Below are 23,997 nucleotides of genomic sequence, written 5' to 3'. Positions count from 1 at the left end.
AAAAGTGCATTTTACATTTAGATTGTGCAAAAATTAAATTTCCCTCAATGGGTGAAGGCTGAAGGAAGTCACAAGCAAGCTTAAGAATCAATATTTTTTATTTACTGCTTGGTAGTATAAAAGTTGTATATAAACTATTTTGTTAAAAATACATTTGATATGCAAATTTAGGAAAAGCAGACTAATATGGCAATATCCATATCCCTACAAAATAGCAGCGTAGTGTTAAAGGCAATAAAACAGGCACAGTTTCTAAATCCTCTCTTAGGTAGCAATGCATAAATTCAATTCTTGCACATATCAGGTCTTATAATACCTTACATAATTACTTTATACACGTAAACAACTTTTTACATATCCAACATCCCTTTTATTCTACGCATTTTCAATGGAATCAAAACAGAAACTACTTATTAAAATAAGTAAAAAAATACATATTACTGTTTAAACTTTCTGACATCCTTTTGACATTTATTTGCAGTACTAACCCATCACGTAGCAAAATACAGTATCAAGAGAAACTGCTCTTTTTTTAGAAAAAGCTTTGGGGACAGTCTGTAACTGTGTATCTCCTTTCTGAAAATTATTTGAAAACCACTGTTTTCTCCAATGCTCCCTTTTTTCAGTAACATTTTATACTCACAGCTATCAATCTCTTGGAAACTGAAAGCTAATTACTACAACCAATACTAATTAAATCTTCTAGAGGTATTCTTCACACAAATAATCACGCGAAGCTTAATGTATGCCTATAAGATGAGGTTGGTGTTTATATTGTACTTAAATACTGAAGAGATTTCACAAACTGAGTTTAAATTTATGGGAACAGGGATGCTAAACACTGAAGTTAGAGTCCTGGCCAAACAGTTATTTTGGGTTCTCAAGGACAGACAATTATCTCTAAAAATATCCATTTCAAAAAGAACAATAAAACATTTATTATTTTCAAAGTTTGGTTGCGTAGTGGTGGGTTTTTTTGGCAAATGTAACATCGCTGAAAAGTACATATTGATAGGTCCAGTCAGTATCTTGGGGATACATATAGAAGGAAGACCATCAGCAGCTCATACTTTCAGCAAGAGTGAAAAAGCTTGATGTTTCCTGGCAAGACATGGGAGTAACTAATACACAAGCAAGAAGAGTAATTTTGTACACACTGATTGTTAAACACTGCACAAATCAATGAAGAAACACAATTCTTAGATATGAAGGAGAAACACAGTTTAGAGCACTTGCATTAAAAAGACTGAAGGTATCGATTTAAAATAAATCCATTTCAAAAACATACACTTATTTTCATTGAGTTCATAAAGCAGACTAAGTTACAGTTCTCAGAATATAGTGCAATCTCTACTAAAATGCATTACATTAGAGCTTATATTCTGAGGCACTCAGAACAATTGATCTTTTTCAGTTTCTACTACACAGAAAAGTTTGCTGAAGTATTACAGAGATTTCCCTCCCCAAAACAAGTAACAGGACAAAGCAGAGATCGTAAGTAGATACAAAGAATTAACATCAAATATCATGGTAATTTTAGCCTTAAGTCACACTTAAAATATGAAGGGAGTAACAGTGGGTTAAGATTTCAGTGCCAATGAATACAGCTACCCTCAGTCCAATAAAGCCACTCTGAAGCACTTTAGTATATATTCCATAAATTTTTTAATGCCAAATATTCCATATCCTTATCTAAGGGTTGAAATATGTTGCCTTAGCTTAATAAGGAACCTGTGGGTAAGAACAAAAAAAGAAAAGCAAAACCATTAGGCACTCTTCAAATACGAGTGAGCAGTTACAAGAAAACAGGAGAACAAAAGGCCTTGAGGAAAGTAACCTCACCAAGAGCTCATCCAACTGCATAGGAAAAGATGCTCTTCAGCCTATGTTAAGTAGTAAGGCAGAGGTATGGGTCTGGGGAACAACAATTTAATTTAATTTAATCTGCATATAATTGAACCAGTCTCTACTGTGAAGTACCCTGCATAGAGTTCGAGGTCTTATGTACTAAAGGCACATATGGAGATTCGGCTGACATAATTATTTCCTTGTATGTTTTACTTGACTACAAACAAGTACAAACAGATTAAAAGAATATTGTCATCTTTCAAAGGCTGGCTTTTATCTTCAGCAAACACTTGTCAATTCTGGAGTGGGCAGAACAGAGAAAAATCCAGATGGACCACTGGGGTGAATGCAGTTTATCCACGACGTAACTGTATTACTCTTGACATTGAGCTCATTAAAAATGCTTGTCTAAGTACAAAAAAAGTTTAAGACTTGATAAAGCTTTTACCTTTCCTGTCCAAAAACTTGTATGTTTGTTTTCTTTCCAAGATGAAGCCATTCGTTATGATGTCCACACAGTTCAACAGTATTTAAGTGCCTAAATCTTACTATTTTACTGGTCAAAAACCATGAAGTATTTAACCTTGCAGGAATGACATCACAGAACTTGTAAAATCCTACACTGCCATAAATACATTTCCTTAAATAGTGTGCATCTCTTGCAAGTTTTCGATTTTCTCCAAAGTGCTTGCAGACAATCTTCTTATAAAAGTTCCACCTGTAAGAGAAGAAAACAATTCTAAAAATAAACCTAAATAGCAAAATTAGTTTTAGTATGGACACACCAATTAAAAAGTTAGCAGATGCTCTGACATGGAAAAAAAAAAGCCACAACTGCATGAAGTAGCTGCCATGCATTCCAAGTTTAGCATGTGAAATCCTAAAGAGGAACTAAAAATTGATCTAGTACTCTTGAAATGCATGGACAAACACACGGACAAACTGACAAATCACACCACAGTGCAAAGCACTAGAAATGGAAAATGTTACATAGCTTCAGTGTACCGGTACCAGTTTTTGTTTATCCAGTAGCTTAAAATGGATGTGCAAGAGCTCAACTCAAAGTTTTGACTTCAGTTACCAGCTGTGTATCTACTACTCTTTTTATGTGCCAGTAAGCGTATTTGAAATAAAATTAACTGATGAAATGGAGTCTGCTGAGAACATGGACCTTGAAGACATAGAGAAAACATGCCACAACTTCAAATGATGTAGCCAGCAAGACACTAGATAAGCTGAAACACTGTACAGGTCACTTCAAAACATGTCAGTTTAGGGGAAAAAAAAACCCTGGACTTGAGAGTAGCAGTGAATACAGGCAATCAGCAATGCTACTCTGTTCAGGGACTGTCCACCTCAGGAATTCCACCTCACACAGGAAGTCTCAGTAACAATGGTTAAAGTCAGCCACAAGGCACAAATCTACTGCCTCTGAATGACAGAAAAACCTTTTCTGGAAGCAGTTAAACACACATTTATGTCTGCCTTCTTCCTCTGCATCTGAAGATCTGAGTCAAATCTCCCCAAACGATAACCTTTAATCAAATGTATAGACTAGAGGCACAAAAGTCTTAAATGCTGTTTATCTACTCAGTTTCAGTAAACTGGGCTACAATAATTTATTAGAAGTCTGAAATAAGTAGTTGAAGTAAAGCTCTAACTACTACCTGTTTACACGTGAACAGCTTCTCATGCCAGTAGACAAAAACTGCTCTAGAACCATGCTAGGGAACAGAATCATATGCTTTCAAACAAGATCTGTTTATTTTTTCTAGTGCACATCAAACAGATCTGGCTAGTTTCCTGGATTTACTAAATAGCTCTGTTGGACTGCAGAGACCATTAAAATATTCTGCTGAGACATTTCTCTGCTATTAGAACATTTGTCTTCAGAAGGGGAAAAACTTTAATCCTAAGGGAAGTTCTACAATAAAAAGCTGCCATAGATGGACAATTTTTTTTACAGCTTTACTATAATATCTCTGTAGAGAACAACTTATTTTTAAATTAAAGTAGTAATGGTTCAAATTTATGAAACTTTTAGATAATTACAGGGAACATCTTTCCTATTTAGGAGAGGAAAGAACAAATTAGATAAAAAAACTGGACTACAAAACATTTTGAGTGATTTCAAAATGATGCAGTTTTTTTTAATCAAAGTGCACAAAAACTTATTTTCATAAATGCCCTATTCTTTCTATTTCTCATGCTTAAAGAGAAGATAACTAGCTTGCCTTTAAGTAGAATAAAAAAATCGTATTATGAACAATCTGATGATGTTCCCACTAAAGATACAGGGAAGAAATAAAAATAGTCACAGAACTAACAAAACAATTAGCTGGGCATGGAAATGCCAATCCAGTGAAGGAAGATGTTATCTCCTATTGCATTTAGCTAATATTGATTTTTAAAAAGGGAAGAAATAGAAACCACACCAACATAAAAAAACCCTGAGCACAAGGACATTATTCTGAATCAGAAAATAAGAGTGCAGTCTGCCTTTCACTGACATCTGTAGATCCTTCACAGATTACACTGCAACAATGAAACAGCAGCCACTAGGCAGCTGTGATTTACCAAAATGTGATACAGAACAAAAAGGGAAACAGCAGCACATCAGCATAGACAAGCATTTGTCCAGTCTGCTCTTATATATGTCCAGCAATAAAGATGCTTATTCCAATTTCTTAATTTTTGAAACCTGAACTCCACCTTCTTGCAATTTAGCCTATCATTTGTCTTCTTATTCACTGGAAAAAAAAAAAAATCAATTTACTTCATTACCCTCCATAACTTTTTTAATATTTGGAAGCATACCAAATCTCCAAGTCTCTCTTCCTCTATAGCAATGGTTAAAAAAAACCTTGGTATAATATAGTGATACACAGTGAGACATAAAGGCCAGACAAATACACTCAGCTTAGTTCAACAGTCAAACCTGTGCTGCCAGTAAGGGTTGGGAGGAAGTACCCCACTGCATATCAGCTCTCTACTTTAACCTCAAGACACTCAAGGGCATTAGAATCTTGTTGCTTTTCTAAATAGACCCAATTTCCTCTTATGCATTTCTCTCTTCTGTTTGAAGTTACCAGTAGTTTGACACAACATAATTTTATCCTCTCTCTCAGCATACAGAGAGTTTGGCACCATGCACTTTGTTCACTTCCTCCAGTACCTTGTCACCACAGAACCTTTGTTCCTCAAGGGTCAAGTCTGAATTTTGAATCGCATTTGTGTGAAATCACCTTTCCCCTTCATATCATCCATCAGCATGTCATCAAACAGAGGCAAACCGTATTAACTTCCAGGGTTTTTTTCCCCCCCAACTATCTAAACTGTTAAAAAAAAGCCACAGTTAGGGTTGCACTTCAAAACCATGCCAGACGTGTTTTTCACATGCATAATAGAGTAACTCAAGCAATTCACTGAAGTTCAACGACTCACAAGAAAACCCCAACCGCCTGGCTTAGTTAGATCCCTGTGAGACCAGAGTTTCATGTCTCTCCATTGCCATTAGTCAAAGCTCCACAGATCTATCAGAGAAGTATCTAGTAAGCAACCATCTTATACAAGCATGCAGTACAAAGCAGCAAGCATAAGGAAGCAGCTGTAGTTATTGAATAACTGTAGTTATTCCAGTGATACAACTGTCAGTAGCACTTGTTTGTTTTGGGCGATAAACATGCTGCCACTAAATCTGAGCCATTGTTTATTGCAAAAAAATTAACATGCAGACATTTTATCTGTTGAACTAGTGATGCCATACCCACAAAGAAGTTTTTATTTCAACACCTACTCTAATTACAAAGTTTAGATAAGACTTTGATGGATAAAAAAGCTTTTATTAATTTATCATTCACTGAGTGATAAAATGTAATTTTTGCAGACTTGTGTAGAAAATTTTGAAATTGAAAGACAGGTTTCCACACAGAACTGATATTTTCAATTTTACTGATTACTTTTATGTATTTCACAACATAATACTTTCAGTATGAGTTCCAAACATTAAAATGTTTGATACCTGCATTTTACTCCGAGCTTCTCCTCTCTTGCATTTCCTGTTTCACAGGTGAGGCAGGTGCTTCGCTCACTTCCTGTTTCGCAGGTGTGGCAGGCATCTCACCATTGACACTCTCCACGCCAGTAACAGACATCAAGCTTTTCCGTTCTTTGGAGTTTGACTTGTGATCCACTTTGGTGACTCGAAATCTGAGGTGAGCAAAAGAAAGTTCACTTGTGTTTCCCCAGAGATCAGTTAGAACATTCTCAGGGCCAATAGCATGGCCAGGAACAAACTTTCAGGTCCCAAGAACAGGATGTCAAAACAGACATGGACCCTGCTTCACTTCAGAGCATCTTCTTTCCTATTACCTGCAGGTATTTCCAGTACTCACTACTCCTGAATCACACTTTCTCAGGCAACTGTGTTTTGAAGCCAGAATCCACAGATTGCATACCACTTCTTGCAACAGCAATTTTCAAAGACAACTACAACATAAGGGAGGAATTAAAAATAACAAAGAGAATGAAGTGGTTTCTATAGCCTCACACTTACTTGAGAAACACCAAATTCAGATAAATTTACTAGTATGCAGTTCTTGTTTCTTTTTAGCCTGTATCAATCAAGCAAGAGCCTTAGATTTATACCCATCATAAATGTCCATCTTTTTACACAGTTCTTAAAAAAAAACAAAAAAAGAAAATCAGATTTACTTCTTCCAGAAATAACTTCAGTCTAATAGTAACAAGGCTATAAAAAAAAAACACCAATGTTATAAACAGAGCAGAATCAGTGAATATCTGATCCAACACCAGCCACTGTAGCATTCCTAAGAGAAGTACACAACAAAAGGACCTAAGCCTTACCTTCCCACAGAAAGGACTGTAACTTCTCCAATACGACTTCTTCTGTTCTCTTTAGATTTTTGAGCTGGTTTTATAAGGTGCCATCGTTTGTGACTACAGCGAGTACAAACATCCTTTTCTACCACTCCTCCAACAGTATGGAAGTGATGGCCTTTGCAGCTGTGTCTGAACGGAACAACACCCGGTGACAAAGGGGTCCCCGGACTCATTGGACTCTCAGGAGAGGTAGGAGATAATGGGCTGTAGGAAAAAGAAATAAAGAAAATTTAACACTTACTACAGAATACTGTTTCTCAAAAAGGAAAAAGTATGAAATCCAACCTTCCGTTATGTCTAGTGAATATCTAGTTTTTACAGGGAACATTTATTTGTGAGGATGTCCAGCTTAAGGCTCCCTTCAATAGTGTATTTTATTATCAGAATCACTTTCACGAATTAATTCAGCTGCAATCATGTGGTTAAGGTAACTAACACAAAAGACAAGGAAATCAGGAGGGAAAAAAATCAGGTTAGAGTAGAAGAGAACAAGTTATATGAATTTATACTGATGACAACATTTAATAAGCTGATTATAGTCACAAAAGAACTACCTTGGAGAACTACAGAAAGTATTTCAGAATTATTACAAGATCTCAAGAAACTCACACAAGAAGAGCACAGTCCCACAACATTGAAAGGAGGCAAAACTAAAATGTCTATCACAATGACAAGAGGAAACAACAGATCATTCTGTTTCAGGGGGGAAAAAAATAAAACTGTAAGTACCTAGAAAGAAAGAAAAAGCACTACAACCTCCAAAAGGCATTTGAGAACAACTAATCAAACCAATCTGATTTTCTTCTAAAACAGACAAACAGACAGCAGAGATAGAAACCAGATGTACTTTTTTTGGACTTTAGCATCCATTTTGACACTGTCTTGTAACAAATTCCCCTAAAGCAGGCCAGAGACCATGAAAGGTGAAATAACTGTAGAGTAAGGCAGCATACCTTGTAACAAAAAAAAATGAAAAACACATACGGAAAGTGATATATCTGTAGTTGCTATGAAACTGGAAAGACACACTAAATGGGGTCTTTTTGGTCCTGATGATATTCAGTGTTTTAAATAGTTCACTGGGTAACAGAATAGAAGAACAACTAAAGTACCCATAGACTTTGGGTCATCCATAGTAACTTGCAGAGGTCAAGATAAGAAATTAGAATGATGAGAGCAGAACACGCATGTGAAAGACATTCACACATACACAAATCTTACTAAAAAAAATGGATGTATTCTAGTAAGGGCAACACAAATTTTCAGTGTTTTAGCAGAAAACCTTTACACAAACCTAGATTAAAAAGCAACGAGACAGATGATCATTCTTCAGAAAAAGAGGATCATGAGCTGAACATGAATCATTAACAATGTTCTTGCTCAAAAAGGACAACTTAACAGTGGAAATAACAGAAATATAACTTGTGAACCTAAATTTACATTACTCAGCATTAATCATGCCATATCTGATCCCACTGTGCAGGTTTAGAAATGTCATTTCAAGAAAAATACTAACAGACTCTTTGGAAGAGATTCCAAAGGGGAACAGAAAGAACAAATAAAAGAAGTAAAACATGCCAGAGAAGACTGGAGTTACTTGGATGCTTATTGTCAAAATAAAAATATTGACAGGAGATATTTAATGGTCTTCAAATAAACAAGAAAACACTATTAGGGAAGTAAAAGTTGTTCAGCATCTGAAGCAAAGACAGAACTAATGGCTTCAGATGAGAGAAGTGTAGATTTTACTCAGCCATTACGATTGCTATAAATAGAAAAGTTTCATAGTGCACTGAACTTAAAAAAAACTACAGTGGATTTCTACTCAATTACAAAAGCTTCAGGAGTATCTATCAAATTCTGGAAGAGCAATCATTTTTCCTTCCTCCTTACTTTTCATATTTTATCACTGAAAGGATGATCTAAAACTCCCAAGACAACATGACACATGCCTATGCAAAAAATTCAAACAAATATTTCTACAGCACCACAGAAAAATACCTATAGTTGAGAAGAAATCCCACTGGAAATTCAGGGTTTTTCTCAATAACCAAGCCTCTCACCATTAGAACACACATTTAACTTTGCATACTCAACTCTGTTTTGCTGTAACGATACAGTCCTACTTCTTTTATAGGTAACACAATACTACTTGAACTTTCATCTCCTCTGCATTGAATATGAACACAGGGTTATATATGAAGAGCACTGAGAGTAGTACAGATATAGCTAAAAGTACTCATGTACAGATACAAGCACCTTTTCACATATGACGCATCTACAAGTTCTTTTACACATACAGTGCATCTAAGGCAGAGCTGCTTTCTCTGCATAATTATCTAAACAGGTGTGCGGTGAAAAAACCTAAGAGATAGGTCAATCAATGTTTATTTCCACAATTATAAAGAAAAAAGTAAACCAAAAGGAGACACAGAAAGAGATGTCTCTTATAAGTTAGATTCTATACAGATGAAATGAGTGCTGTTCTGTTCTTTGAAGTCAGAGTAACTTTGGACATAACTTCACCCTCAAGTAAACCAGTATTTGCAGCATCTGTAAACCTTTAGCCCAAAATGCAGTAAAACTGTATCATGCAGCTAAAACACATAACCAGAAGAGCCAGTCACTAAGCTAGGGTATATGTTAAAATTCAGGGACTCAAACAACAGAAAATCAAAGTATTATCCTCTTAGCTGGTAACTCAAGCAAGCGATGTAGTCTTAGAAGTGCTCAGGAAACAAAATCCTTTGAAAGGGTATCTTTTTAGTTGCCTCAGGAAACATGCATTAAAATGAGGAGTAATTACCTTTCAGGTTCAAAGACACTGCTATCTGCTACCATGGCCTTTAACACATCAGCATTTGCTGCAATGAGAATAAACAGAACTCTTAAAAGTGAACGGTTCTAGATTCAGAAAAAAAACAAAACCAAAATTAAAGTTCCTCAAAGAAATTTCATCTAAAAGAAAGATGACTGCATTATGTATATCTCCAAAAAAGTGTAAGAGAAAACCGCAGAAAAAAACCCCGTTAATGTAATTCTATTGATAGTCTTAACATGAGCTCCTAAAATTGCAGTTCATATTGCACTCAACGCTCCACCCCAGTACACGCCACGAAACACAGCCATCTAAACAAAACTCTTGAACAAGATCTCTGAACCACCTCAGACGTTTAACACAACTTCAGATTAAAAACATCAGTTTAAGTGAGCCCTACAAAATGCAAATTCATTATCAGCCAAGAGCTTTTAATTTCTCACTTCTTATCAAAACATATGGGTTACTTAATCCCAATCTCAAGGAAAAACACACAAGCTCAAAGCACTAATAGTCTAAAAAAAAAAAACCAAACAACAGAAAAAAGGCCCAAACAACAAAACCCAAAAAACCCCACATGCAAACCCAAAACCACCACTTTTCCAGAGGACTAGTCTTCATTCAGAGGTAACTCAAATCCAGTTCAATGGTTAAAACTCTGATTTATACAAATGTAAAAATAAAAGGCTGAATGCTCTTATCCTATAAAAACATCCAGTCTCCTAAACTTTTCTTCTATTGGGCAAATACATTCTGAACTAATCAAGCATTCCATGGGGTGCTTAACTATGATTTTATTTTCTCAGTCACATCCTCTTTATCCTTTACTTTGCAGACACAAGAGGATACCACGTACAGAATTCAACATTAGTGCTATGGACCCAATTGTCTCAGTTATGCACAAGCCTCTCATCAGACAAGAGCTGCAAGAATCATTTCAGGACAAGAAGTTTAATCTAGTCAAACATAAAAGTTTCCACAGGCTTTAAACACTACTACTAAGAAAGCAACATTGAGCTTCTACTTCACACACAAAGCAAAAGGCTGAACCAAAAAAACCCCAAATACCTAAAGAGTGAAAATATCTGTAAATGCATTACCTGAATTTACCATACAAAACAATTTTCAAGTAAGCAAGAAACTTCCCTATTGTCCTTGAAGCAATTGCCTTGTGAAGACAATCTCAAAGAGCTAAGAATGAACAAATTGGTTATTAAATGAAAGCACATGAACATACCATATATCAGACTATCTGAAAAAACATACTTGTTATAGAAAACTATCACAAGGGCTGATAACTTCAATGTCACAATACTATACCTTCATTTTTCATGATGTAGTTAACAATTTGTCCCACAGTGTCACTATTCTCATGCATAGATTCATTCATTTCTGTGCAAAGAAATAAATATGTTGTCAGCATCCTGGCCTTATGAATCAAGAACTGAACTATTTTAAAACAAAATAATGATAAAAAAAGTCACAACCAAAACTGAACACACAACAAAAGAAACTACATTTCTAAAAAATGGCAAGATCTGTTGCCATTATGGAGGAAAAGCTTAGATAAGACTTTATCGTCCTTATGCAGTAAAAATATGAACACAGGTTTATCCTCTGTACAGCAGCCCTAACAAATTCACCTAAGAATTAAATAAGATCAGCATTTTCACAAACATACTTCAAAATTCCTTCTCTAGCTAGTAAGGAATAGACAAACAAGAGGGCAGCATTTCTAATCCCAATAATAGGGAGAAAAAACCCAAAACAAATCGTTAAACTGTCTCAAGTCACTATTCTAAAACAGGTATTATTGGCTTTTAGTATGAGGGGGGATCCAATTTAAGTTTTTCACCACATCTACAAGGACAAAACAATTGATTGATTTAAAAAAAAAATCTGAAAACTTTGGAACAGAATGCACCCATTAACAATATTAAAAGCTTCCCTAAAATAACCTGCAAAGGCTGAAGAAGATTAATGGGGGAACTAAAACAATGAAGAGGCAAAACTGTGCCCTTCCCTAATAATTGTTGTAATACTTTATTTAAAAAATGGGCTTGAGGCAAGTTTGATACGCTAGACTCTAAATTCTTCTCTTAGGTAGTAAATTAGAGGCTTCCCCATCCCTGTCCCCACGCTTCATCTTAATACCCACAACTTTGCAATGTAACTTAGACACAGCTGGATCCTGACACTGAGGCACAGGGGATGTCCCCATTTCATTACCACACACCTCACTGTCCCACTCGGGAACTAATAGACCAGACAATTCCACTCACTGCACAGATGCCCCAGGCAATTAATGCTTAAGAACACACTGACACATCATTATTGCACCACATAGGTCTACCCTTACCACAGAGCCACTGTCATTTGCACTCATTATGAACCTACTGAAAGAAATTAACTGGGAGAAAGGAAAAGGCCCAGAGTATTTACAAGTGACTTGACTTTTGTTTTTACTTACATTTTACAAATGCTATACCAGGTTACTGTAGCCTTTCCCACATGATACCACCCTTTTTTTCCCCAAGTAAGAATAGATGGGAATACAGAACAATAAAAACAAGGGCACAAATGAACAAACATTAGGATAGAAACAACGGTAACTTTAAGAAAAAATTATAAGCAGCAAGCATTACTTAAAACAGAATGAAGATATTCAGTCCAAAGGCTTGGTTTTATAAAGAGAGGTGAGATAAGAATGACAGCACAACAGGAACAAATTAGGATTGCAAAACATAAAACTAAGATTTTAGGCTTTAAATGGCAGCTTTTTGCCACTTCTCAGCTAGCACTATGTACACGAATACTTTGTTGTTAACAGCATGTAGAATGCAGAAAAATGATCTGGTGACTCCAGCTGTGGAGCTGCAAGCAAATATACTGATACTTTGATCCCTCTGTAAGCTCTTACTTGATGTTAGCAGACTTGCATGGGAAAGCGGAACACTCCTAGTTTTGACTGGCAACGATCAAACCCCAAGTGACATATAATAACAAAAATATTATTTTTAATACTGCTTTGATGTCAAATATAGACACAGAAATGACAGAAGTGTCACAATAAATTATTCCACAGTAGTTGCAATGTACAGAAATAGGTATTTGTTTATTAGACTTGATTACCTATTTTTTCATCAAGTTTTTCTTCTTCTACTTCTTCAGCCTCTGTTGTACAACGATATCCTTTTTTCTTAAGGACATGGCAGATAAGGATCCCCAAGAGACCCATGATGAAGAAAACAGGAACCAAAGCAAAGGCAATATACTCTAGGTGTTCAGCCTTGCCATCACTGCCATCCGTTTTAGTCGTCAAAGTAGTTGTCTGTAAGCCATGGCTTGACAAAACCCCGGGAACCTCTCCATCTATGTAAATCAATAAACACATTTATCACTATACACTGTAAATCACTTGAAAGAATTCAGAAAATTACAAGCATGACCAAATCCCCACAGTGTCAATGCAAGGTACCTTCTGTGATGACAACAACAATACTCTACTGGCTGGGAACCTAACACCGGAAACAGCAGATATTCCCTCTTCACCAAACGATTACAAACATCTAACATCCAAAAAGCCTGCGTGATATTTCTCCAATATAACAGTGAAGAACCAACAATGTTCTAGCCTGACAGGCTTGTAATCTCAAATAGAGGGCTCACATATTTCACAGAAGAGTAACATCACCATTGCTCCTTGTTCACATCTGTGAGCAAAATGCCATACCACTCCTCCAGTCCTAAGTTCATGCAAAATTACCAATAAAATATGGATCCTTCCCTAATATGAGAATAAATACAGGATTTAATATTGACCCTTGCATAGGAAAAGTATCAGGTGTGAATGAAATACCCTTGATTTTTATTTTTCTTTTGACAGTGGGAATTCTCAAAAGAAAGAGCATCTACCCCTGCTCATCAGAATAAGGTGGGCTCACTCTTTGTTTGTCTCAGATTTGGAAATCATTTTGTATTTAAACTTGAAAGAGGACATGAAAGAATTATTTTTTCTTGCAAAGAATTTAAGTTGAAGCACTGTCACACACTAACTCTATATCCACAATTAAGCACTTTTGTTTCAACTAAGTTCTGAAATTCACAGATGTAAATCCCATGTTATAAACTGGGATTTTGACCTATCAAAATATAGAATATTTACATTAGAAGGGACATCTGAAGTTCATCAGTCCAAATGCTGCTAACAGCAGCACTGATTAGATCAGGTTTCACAGATAAGCTCCATCTAGATGACGGACATTCCACATTTCTGGGCAACCTCTTCCAATATTAACACACTTTAATGTCCAATATACACAAAGAAACTAAACTCAGTACATTCTCAACCATATCAAATATAAAAGTATAAAAAGTTCAACAGCTCAGAAAAATCCAAAATTACATGTTGCATACTCAAAACTTTTGCAAACCCTTAGAGGTTATACACACTCCCCACCCCACATAATAAAGACTTAAACATTACTATCCCAAATATGCAAGAATGCTCCTGCATTTCTACCTTCTATTATTCTCCTCCACTCCAGCCAAAAACAATTTTTTTGAGTAGGTAATAATGACAGCCAGAAAGTGTTGGGTTTTTATCCACGTATTTCAAGATATCTTCCATCTACTTGTATTTAAATGGACAAGGAAACTCACAATTAAGCCATTCATCAAACTCACTGAAGAATTGAAGAGTCAGAAGAAAAACATTTCCATGACAGGGACACTTTCACAACACAAATGCCTAGAATAATAATCCTTCCCTTTCAAAAATAAAAAAATGGAAGCCTGCACAAATTTGCAGAAAGAGCGTTATTCCATAAAAATCTCCTGCACCAGCTGCATGACTAAGTTGCATTCAAGAAACACCAGAAAGGTGACAGACAGGGAAGAAAAGTTAAAACTTCAGTTTGGTATTTACCCTAGTTTTCCTTATTCCTCTAGAAACAGTAAACCTTTTATTTTAAAATATTTCTGAATTTTTCAGAACAGTCTTGAATTGTCAGTTGAGTAGTATGCAATACACAAGACTTGCTCAAAGTGGAAACAATGGAAATTATTCGAAATAACAACTGATAAACCCCAATTAGCACCAAGGAAAAAAAAGATGTATTAAGTATTTCACTAAAATATTTTTTTAAGAAATAGCAGAAATGCAGAAAAATGGAAAGAAATGCAAACAAATTACTGAACAGATCTCAAAACTAAACGTTAAAGCAAAATCTCAGGATATTTGCTTTGGACAAAACCAGATGGTCTAGTTTGTTCTCAAACCCAAAAGAGAAAGCTATTCATTTTTAAGAGGCCAGCAATTCTACACGACTGCATGCAGAATTTACCAACATGTAACCTTTAGAAGCTCCAAAGTATGCCTGAGTTGGACAATTGAACAACATGTACAATTTAACTTTAAGGTTGCAATTGTTTTATACTGCAAGAAAACAAAAGACAGGACAGAGTAAGGGATACAATCATATAACTGAGAAAGTTGATCTTACATGCAGTTTATCTGCATTCTACAAATCTATAATTCATGCTTTAATATACCAAAATATAATTTTTTTTTTTCTAACTCATCAGGTAGCAACAGCAACAAAGTCCCCCGCTAATCAACAAAGTAGTTTCATTTACTTTCGAGGCAGGAGAAAAGCCACCACACCAGAGAAGTATTACTTGGATGACTACAACATCTCAGAATCTAAGAAATCCAACTGAAACAGTATACATCACAAGCTCTTAAGGGTATTAATAAATATGCACCTTTCATGTTCAAACACAAGACAAAAACAGGCAGATGCTTTGGATTTTGTTGCACTGTATCCATGTTAAGAATGAACAGGAAACACCTCCCTACTAGCAACAGCCACTTTCTAGTCAAGCTATTTTGTGGAACAGCCACAAAATTTATCCAACTCAACTTTTTAGGTTTTCTGCCTCTCTTTGTGGCACAAGTGGCATGCATTGCCCAAACAAGTATCTATTTTCTCCATAACCATGGCAAGGCAATTCCCACCAAACCTAGAGAGCAAGGGGGCCTTATCACATGGCTAGAGGTCCATGCCTCAGGCTTTCCAAGTTGTGGTTCACTGCAATTCTCCAGACACAAAGTGGCTTTAGGAGGTCCCTTCCCATTCAGTTCTCTGCTACCCCACTCACACTGCTCCCGATAGACTGTAGCCCTGAAAACAGTTTTAAACTGCATTACTGAGATATCAGCGATATGGGATACACATCATAAGGTCACCCCAAGACACCAGGTTTTAAGAAAAAATGCCACAAAAAGTCTTCAGTTTTTAAGCAGTCATTTTACTGAATCAGTACAGCCTGAGGTTTGGCAAACTCCTCTGTTAAGACAATCCACTGAGTATGCTGAAGTGGGGAAATAACAGTGAGCAAGGATAGCCAAGTGCACCTAGAACAAAGTTTCCCAGAGTAATCGTAAAAACACAGAGCCATAGTCTCAGAGTATGTTCAAACAATAAGGGCAAAATAATTAATTACGTGCAAAAAATTCTTAACTGTGAGAGCAGTGAGGCACTAGAACAGGTTACTCAGGGAGGTTGTGGATGCTCCAACTCTGGCAGTGTTCAAGGCCAAGTTGCATAAGGCCTTGAGCAACCTGGTCTAGTGGGAGGTGGTACAAGGAGGGTTGGGACTGAATCATCTTTAAGGTACCCTCCAACCACTAGCATTCTGTGATTCTATTAAAAAAAGGATAACGTCCAACACAATTATTTTTAAATCATCAACCTGAAACCCCATCAGCTTGACACAGCCACTGAAAACATAGATACAATTTAACACCATCACCACCCCCCAAGAGAGCAAACTGTCAGGAACCACTGGAGTTGAGATTTCCAGCCTACCTAGTATGTAACACCTGTAAAAGTCTGCATGTAAAGAACCATGGTTTGACTTTCTTTGCTTCCTGTTTCTTTTTCTTCCTACATAATCTTTTATGATTTGTGACTTCTGCTTGTAGACTGACACATGAAACACCAATGAGAAAACCTCAGTAGCTAAAATCTCATCTGCAGTCTACGTGATGATAATCTAGACAAATGCTCAAAGAATACATGCAGCCCATGCAAGTTGAAAGGAGAATTGTGCCTGTACTGGCATTTTTTCTACTGACAGAAGTATGTTGAAAAAATCATAATTTATCAACTGAATACTCTGTAGCATAGATTAGTCTACTATTAGGGTTAAGGTTTACGGAGGTTTTGAACTAGGAAGGAAAATATATTTAGAAGTAATTTTTTAATTTAAAAATTCATTAAATTAACGTGGATATTTCAACATACCAGTTTATTTACATAGGCCTATGTGACTTTTCTTTGGTTGTAATTAGATACCTACAAATTCAACCTCCTATTAAAATTCAACAAGAAACGAACAATAGCACAGTATTTTGCTTATTACTAGTAAAACATTAAATCAGTAACATTTCTATAAAAACAGTTCATTTACACAAAGTCCAGAAACTGCTTGATGCCATTCATTTTTTGTTCAGAGATGCAAAATTCCAGCTCAAGCAAAACAAAAATATCCTAGAAAAAATTAACTAGCTGAATCAAATACTTGGTGCTGTCTAACCTTATAAGTAGAGCAAAGCACTCAGCTTTTATAATCAAACACCCTACACAGTCTGCCCTCAAAACCCTCAGCAATTATGACATAATGCAAAGCCAAACCCTGAGTACCTGAATGGGCAATATATTTTATATGTCACAGCTACATCATTGATTGCACATTCCCTATTCCCTTTCCCTAGAGGCACATTATGCTTATATCAGACTGTTGAGAGTCTACCTCATTCTCATGATGTATGATGCTGCTTCTCAATGGTTTTAATCAGGCCATAGCAATCTTCCTTGACTTGAGTCAATTCATAAAAGAACTGACTTGTTTCAGTGCTTTGCTGTCCTGGCATTTTTATACACCAGTCATTCTATATCAGTCTACATACGAAAATTGCTTGAAGATGTAATCTAAATGAAAATATTGAGGAGTGATATTCAGCACATTTATTGATGCTTTAGCTGTAACTAATAAATTACACTCATGCTACTAATTCAGATCCCATGTACTCATTTGCTTAAAAATGAATATATACCAAGTACCGTAATTGAGTATTGCCTGCCCTTACTTAATCCTTACCTAAGAAGTAAAATATAAAGATAGGCAACCTCAGACAAGTATTTTGGTTCTAATCACTGTTACTCAGATACAATGGTAGTATTCTTTCACCTCAGCAATTGCTCAAGACAATTTACAGCACCTTCAGGAAACAGAATATGAGAGTAAAAAGTCAGCAGATAAATGAAGAACTATTTCGTCCTTCATTAAATTGCAATTTTTACATGGCCTAGACAAACTTTTCATAAAGCACATGAGAAATTTCTAGAAATATTTAATCTTAGTCCTGTCTTGCTTAAAGCACAACTCAGATTCTTGAAAAACAAATCCTTTTAATAACCAAGATCAAAACAGTTTAGTTCTTATACTAGCAATATACAACTCAGCATTAAAATAATGCAGTTTTTCTAAATCTCCTATACTACACCCAAGTATAATCTACATGCATCTGATAATGTCAAGCACATTCCACTTGTTTTTGTATTATTAATTTACAGAAAGTGGCCTATGAACAACAATGTAATCTTCTCTCTGTTGTACCAGTAAAAAGTCCTATTTGGTTACTCTGGATTTTGCCCATTATGCCCATGCCATTTATCATTTATGGCACCCCTTTTAAAAAGTTTTGTTTACCTGTTACAAATTTGATTATTCTAGCAATCTACCTGCTAAAAATAAATACATATGTATTCACTAACTTCTTGTCCATAAAGTTTAAGGAGTTACAGGATCATATTCCCTGCTTTCAGGCATGAAAATGAAACATAGATATCAATCTCACAGTATATGGAAACAAACTATTGTTGACCTTAATGCTAATTAATATTTAAACAAATTAAATACGATTACACACAAACTAGTTAAGTACAAGACAAATGAAATACTACACTATGGCACACAGTCTGTTCAAACATCTCAGCTAAGCACAGCTGGAAAACATGCCTCAGTAGCAACATCACTTCTCCCCCTCCTCACCATTAACGGGCCAGTCCACCCATGTGCTGAAACAGGGCAATCACTTAAGGTTCAAAATAATTGGAAAATTGTTTGCATGAGTGGGTTTTGGTTCTTTTGGGGGGTTTTCTGGCGCTTTTTTTGTCTTTTCCTTTCTTTCATATATGGATCACCTCCGGTTCAATTCATCACACAGACCTACACACTGCTGCTAAAAGGGCATAATCAAAGCATTGCTTAAGCTTTTTGTGGCAATGCCACAATGAGAAATGGTCAGGCAGACTGTGACACCAGCTCCCCCTGCAAGGAAAAGATACTTGATGATGATACCTAGTGCTTCATCCTCTCCTGGCTCTAGAAGAAGTGTATTTTGAACTACATTAAACACTAATGACACTAAGTTCTAAATCAGTTGTATACTTTCATTGGGTACCTTCAACTTACTCAAGAGATAAAGCATTCTACTAGAGCTGCACTAAAGGTTTCTATTATCAAGTCAAATTTAATTTTTTTAGATTCTTAATTCAAGTGCTCAGCAGTGAAATCACTTAGGTAAATCATTTACTCTGATGGTAATCATGTACCCATTTAATACACATCTTTAATTATTTTACCGAGAGTAAATTTAACAAGAACAGTTTGATGCAACTTCAAATTAACTATACTTTTTATGAGTTACCTGATTTAAATAGTATTTATCTATTGTGGACACTACAGTCAAATTGCTTTCGCAAAACTAAGCCGATGAAATTACTAGCAATTTCAATCACAAAGACAAAACATATCACTGCCCAAAACACATATACAAAAAAATAATTAGGAAACATTCAGGCTTCTCTGCCTTACTAGTGAGGTGGTAGCTACAGAAGAGAGCAGACAAACTAGAGAAGTCAGTAAAGAAGAGGTTAAAAGAAGTTTATTTTCTAGAGGAAAAAAACCCTTAAGTGAAGAAAACCTATTGCCTACCACTTGCTTTGTCTATTGTTCGAGGAAATTGTACTTCAGGGAATATGCCTAAAGTGAGTAACAAAGAAAAACACCTGTCATCGAAGAAGAACATTCAACACGTTTGTAAATTCCACTTAATTTCTAGCTTCCTTGTAGTAATCAGAACCTACAACCAGAAGTGAAATAAGCAGGAAGTGAGATGACAAAAAGGAAGCCACATAATGAAAGAACATACTGACAACCAGTAACACACTGCCAACTGCCTTAGAGGTTAAGCAGGGCTGATTAAGAACAGATCTCAAAACCTTTGTTAGATCTGTCAAAAGCAGTGTCTCAAGAAAGTGAGCAGAAGGACCAGCCATGTTTCTTTAAAGCTCCTTCTAAGTACACCTACATTGTGAACACCAATAATAAGACACAGGCATCAAGTCTCAGGCATGACCCACCTGAACATAATACCAAACAGCATCCATGGTACCCAACACCGAGCTTTTCATAGTAACTCAGGCTGGAGCCTGCTAGGAGTCCTTACATTAGAGGCAAAGTCTCTGGCTTACCAAAGTCACTACAAAAATTTTGACTGTAGGCAAATTTTGCAGTAGGTCTGGAAAGAGAGCTTTCTACTCTGAGAGGCAAGTCTCCGCACTGACAAGTTCTTTACTAATGCCAATTTTTTCTGAATTACACACCCTATCAACAAATTCAATAAATTGTCTGTAGAAAGTTTTAGGCTGGCTTCTCTGAAAGCCTGAGGGTAGGGTGGGGATTCAGAAAGGAGGTACCTGCTTAGTAAGGTAGGTCCTACTCACACCAAAAAAATACAGCTAGAAGTATTACCGTAAAATGCATAAAAGACTCCATAATTTTGAGTGCTGAAATAATTGCAATAAGCATTGCAATTCCCATACAGCCAGAGAGAGCTTGTTAGGGAACACCAAACCTAATAAATCATCAGTCGCCACACACCATGAAGGTATCTGACATTATCTAGAATGCAATGAAAAAAAATAAATTAACAGTATATAGAGCAGTTTTGTCCTGTTGAAAAAGGGAAAAATTTAAATATAAAGGGAAGCGACATATTTAGTCTCTTCTTTGCGCAACACAATACGTGGTTGATAATGCTGTATTAGCATATACAGAGACAAAAAGCTTATATGGTTCACTGTTTACCACTACTAAATTGCAGTGCTTATGGTGTAATGGCTTTGGTCACTACTTGAGCAGCATAGAGCTCCTATAGCAAAAATAAACAGAACTGGTGCTTTACATTTGCATTTCTGTTGCAAAACTGTTCCTCAAATTTCAGTTTTCAAATAAAACACACTCTGCAAACAGCCACAGTACATTTAATAAAGCACATTTCACCAGTATGGCCATTAAAAATCAATGAAATGAAATCCTTCCTGGAGACATCAGCTATTTAGAACTATTGCATATCACTGAATTTGCAAGCACAATTGGCATCTAGTGAGCAGCATTAAATGAATGCCACCAGGCACATTATATCAATGGACTTATGCAAGCTAACAACAATCCTCACTGGTTTACAGGAGTCAAAAATCAATTTTAGCCCAAAACAATATATCTCTAGTGTAAAGAGGTATACTGTGATCTTGAGATACAGAAGATACATTGGCAGAAAGCATTTGTAAAACGCTGAGAAGAAAATTCTTTCATAGCTGTTGCATCTCTTGCCAGACTTGCCAACCTTTAGCCTAAGTACAATCCTATTCACCTAGATACACTACTAAATTGCTGCTATAATTATTAAATCCTACAAATGCACATAGCATACCAAGAGTTCTCCACCCACGTAACTGCCTTCAAGCCCAATAAAGCAATCCTGAGTATAAACATTTGTAAGAAGTCTGTATAAGCCTATTTATACACGTCCTTTCATTTACTAAAACATGTGTTTACAGCCTCTTCAAGATATCAGTAGTAGGTAAACTGTACAGTAATCACAACATGTATAAACATGCAGTAATATGCTTAAGTAACAACCAAAGAGCAAATTATTTTTTTAACTGTTAAAAAAAAAAGATATATATGGTGATGACCAAGAAGAGAAGAAAAATCCACAATTTCTCTCCTCCTCCTCCTCCTACCTTTGCACAGAAAACCTCACGTCCTTAGATAGCAGCTACCACTAGCTACCAGTCAACACAAATATGAAATTCAAGATGCTTAATGGTACTTATTTCTTTCCACTCTCCTAAAGCATGCACTGAACAACAAGCCTTCCATTCTTCTTGTTTTCAGAAAATAAATAGCAGGTAGTAGTTACCTCGAACCCTTCTGATCAAGCTTGCCTGTACCAAGTAATACACAAATACACAAAAGGAACCACAGAAAGACAAGAAATACTTCTGGATTTATTGCTTGCTAGTAACTATGACCATCTTTCCACTAAGTTGAACGTTTACTCTCAAACAGGCTGGTACACTCTTACCCATGTCATACCATCCAAAAGTAATACAGCTGATCAAGCTGAAAGTGGAAATGCACATCAATTTTTAATACAAGTGTTTCAGCATCACAGACAATGCACAAAAGAAAGCACTTCAGACTACACAGGCAAGAAATTCGGTTTCACTTTAAGATTATTAGTACCGTAACAGTTGGGGTTAGACATAAACAAAGAAAATGCCATTTTAAACAAACTTCCTCTGGTGATTGTATGTGTGCGAGGGCTCTTCAGAGTTCTCAAGGGTTACAGTCAACTTTTCACTTCCAAAACCTAAACGCTAAGCCAAGTTTAACCTCAAAAGTGAGGGTAAAATAGAAACAACTTTTTAATGCACTTCTATCTTAAAAGCCATCCGATTCCAGTTAAAGCGAATCAACTACGGAGGAGCTGCCAGACTCGAACTCGTATCGCTAATCACCGTTCTTTTTTTCCCCCCGGCACCTCCGGGCCAAAGCCGACTACATCAACAGGCCGGGGTGTCGTGTCAGTAAGCGCCGTTTGATCGCTGGGAGCACTCGCAGCCCGCGCCGGTTCTCCAGCCCGCCCGAGCGGGACCCGGCAGCGCCCGCCCCGAGCGCCCCCGCCGCGCTCCGCTGACAGGCGGGAGAAACTTCAGCCGCTGCCGCCGCGGAGCCTCTTTGACCTCTTTCCCGCTCGCTCCCCCGGGCTGCCCGGGGCTAGGGCGGAGGCGGACGCGCCCCTGCCGTGCCGATCTCTGCGGGCCCCGCAGGGACTCGAATGCCAGGGACCCCGAGGAGCCAGCGTCGGCCCCCAGCCGAAGCAGCGGGGTCAGCCGAGACATCCGAGCGGCTAAGTGAGGCCGCACTGCCCAGCGAGGTCGCAGCCCGCGGAGAGCCGCAAGGGCCGCCGGCGGGGAACGAGGGGGTCGCGGATTGAAGCGTCCCACCGCGGCGAAGGACCGAGGCCGCAGCAACCCACCGAGAGCGGAGCTGCTGCCCAGCCAGTCACCCGTCAGGCCCAGCGATGGCGCAGTCGGCGGGATCCCACCGGTCGCTGCCGGAGCCATTCCCGACGCCGTTCCCGCACTGCTCCGCGTTGGCAGCGGAGCGGCCGCCGCCGCCCTGCCCGGCCCAGCGGCAGCGGGGCGCGCCCTGCCCGCACGGCGCCTGCGCGGGGCCGCCGGCCTGAGGCGGTGCTGCTCCGCGGCGCCCGCCCTGCCGGAGGTGCCGTGGGGAACCGCTGAGCTCGGGGTGCCCGTGTCCAGCTTTAAGGAGATGCGAAGGCGTTTCTTACACATTCCTGTGGGGATTACCCCGAGGGCGCCCCAGGCATTAGTTTAATATTACAACTCCCAGATGTGGTTTCCTGAGCCCGGCCACCCCCCTGCCCCCACAGCCCGGCAACCGCAACGCTGGGGTGCAGCGAGAGGGTGAGATGGGCGCGGGGCAGCGTGTCCTGAAGGGCCCGGGGCGGGCTGAGGTGACTTCCTGACGCGTTTGCTTGGCATTGATCGCGTGTCACAATGGCCCCCGAGCACCTGGGGTGCAGTGCCACCCTCATGGAGTTGCCCACGGGGGAGCCTCTCACCCAGACAGGTTTGGGTGTGTCTCCCTTGACACCAGTGGGTTTCAGCTGTGGCCAGCGAAGGCTCCTCTGCCACTGCTGCTCCAGGGGCCGTGCTCACCGTGCTGGTGGCTTCTTCGCTGCCAGGGCGTAGCATGGCTCAAGGGCTGAGGATGTATGGCAGAACAATTGCTCTGCACCAGCATGGAGCCCATTATCAGAGCTGAATCGAAGCTGCTTATTGTAAGGGCAGGGCAGTGCACCTGCCTCAAGGAGCCATATAAGGGCCCTGTGGAAATTGTTGCCACCATTGCAGCATTAACACCAGGACACACAAGTGTTTGGAAACTAAATGTGGCCCTGTATTCACTGTCCCTTAGCATGT

General features: G+C 38.0%; 1 protein-coding gene across 3 annotated transcripts; it reads right to left on the bottom strand.

Annotated features, from left to right (window-relative positions):
• Positions 1-80: 80 nt before the first annotated feature.
• On the bottom strand, positions 81-23,201 carry RELL1 (RELT like 1). Of its 3 annotated transcripts, none has more exons than XR_006020493.1 (8): positions 23,028-23,201; positions 12,701-12,940; positions 10,889-10,960; positions 9,557-9,614; positions 6,715-6,954; positions 5,870-6,057; positions 5,293-5,381; positions 81-2,566 (listed from the first exon to the last, which is right to left on the bottom strand). XR_006020493.1 is itself a non-coding variant. In XM_042053145.1 (7 exons), exons 1-6 carry the CDS (start codon positions 23,113-23,115, stop codon positions 5,877-5,879), a joined length of 879 nt encoding a protein of 292 aa, XP_041909079.1. In that variant the 5' UTR covers positions 23,116-23,201; the 3' UTR covers positions 81-2,566; positions 5,870-5,876. The 3 variants fall into 3 exon arrangements, 1 of the variants encoding a protein (XP_041909079.1); XR_006020492.1 differs by lacking the exon at positions 5,293-5,381 and having other exon boundaries at positions 81-1,731; positions 2,297-2,566; XM_042053145.1 differs by lacking the exon at positions 5,293-5,381.
• Between the last annotated feature and the right edge of the window lie 796 nt (positions 23,202-23,997).

Source organism: Corvus kubaryi, unplaced genomic scaffold (assembly GCF_017639235.1).
Source record: "Corvus kubaryi isolate FWS band 111438036 unplaced genomic scaffold, C.kubaryi_AGA036_p1.0 split1-131, whole genome shotgun sequence".
NCBI lineage: Eukaryota > Metazoa > Chordata > Aves > Passeriformes > Corvidae > Corvus > Corvus kubaryi.
This window is presented reverse-complemented; position numbering and strand designations above follow the sequence as displayed.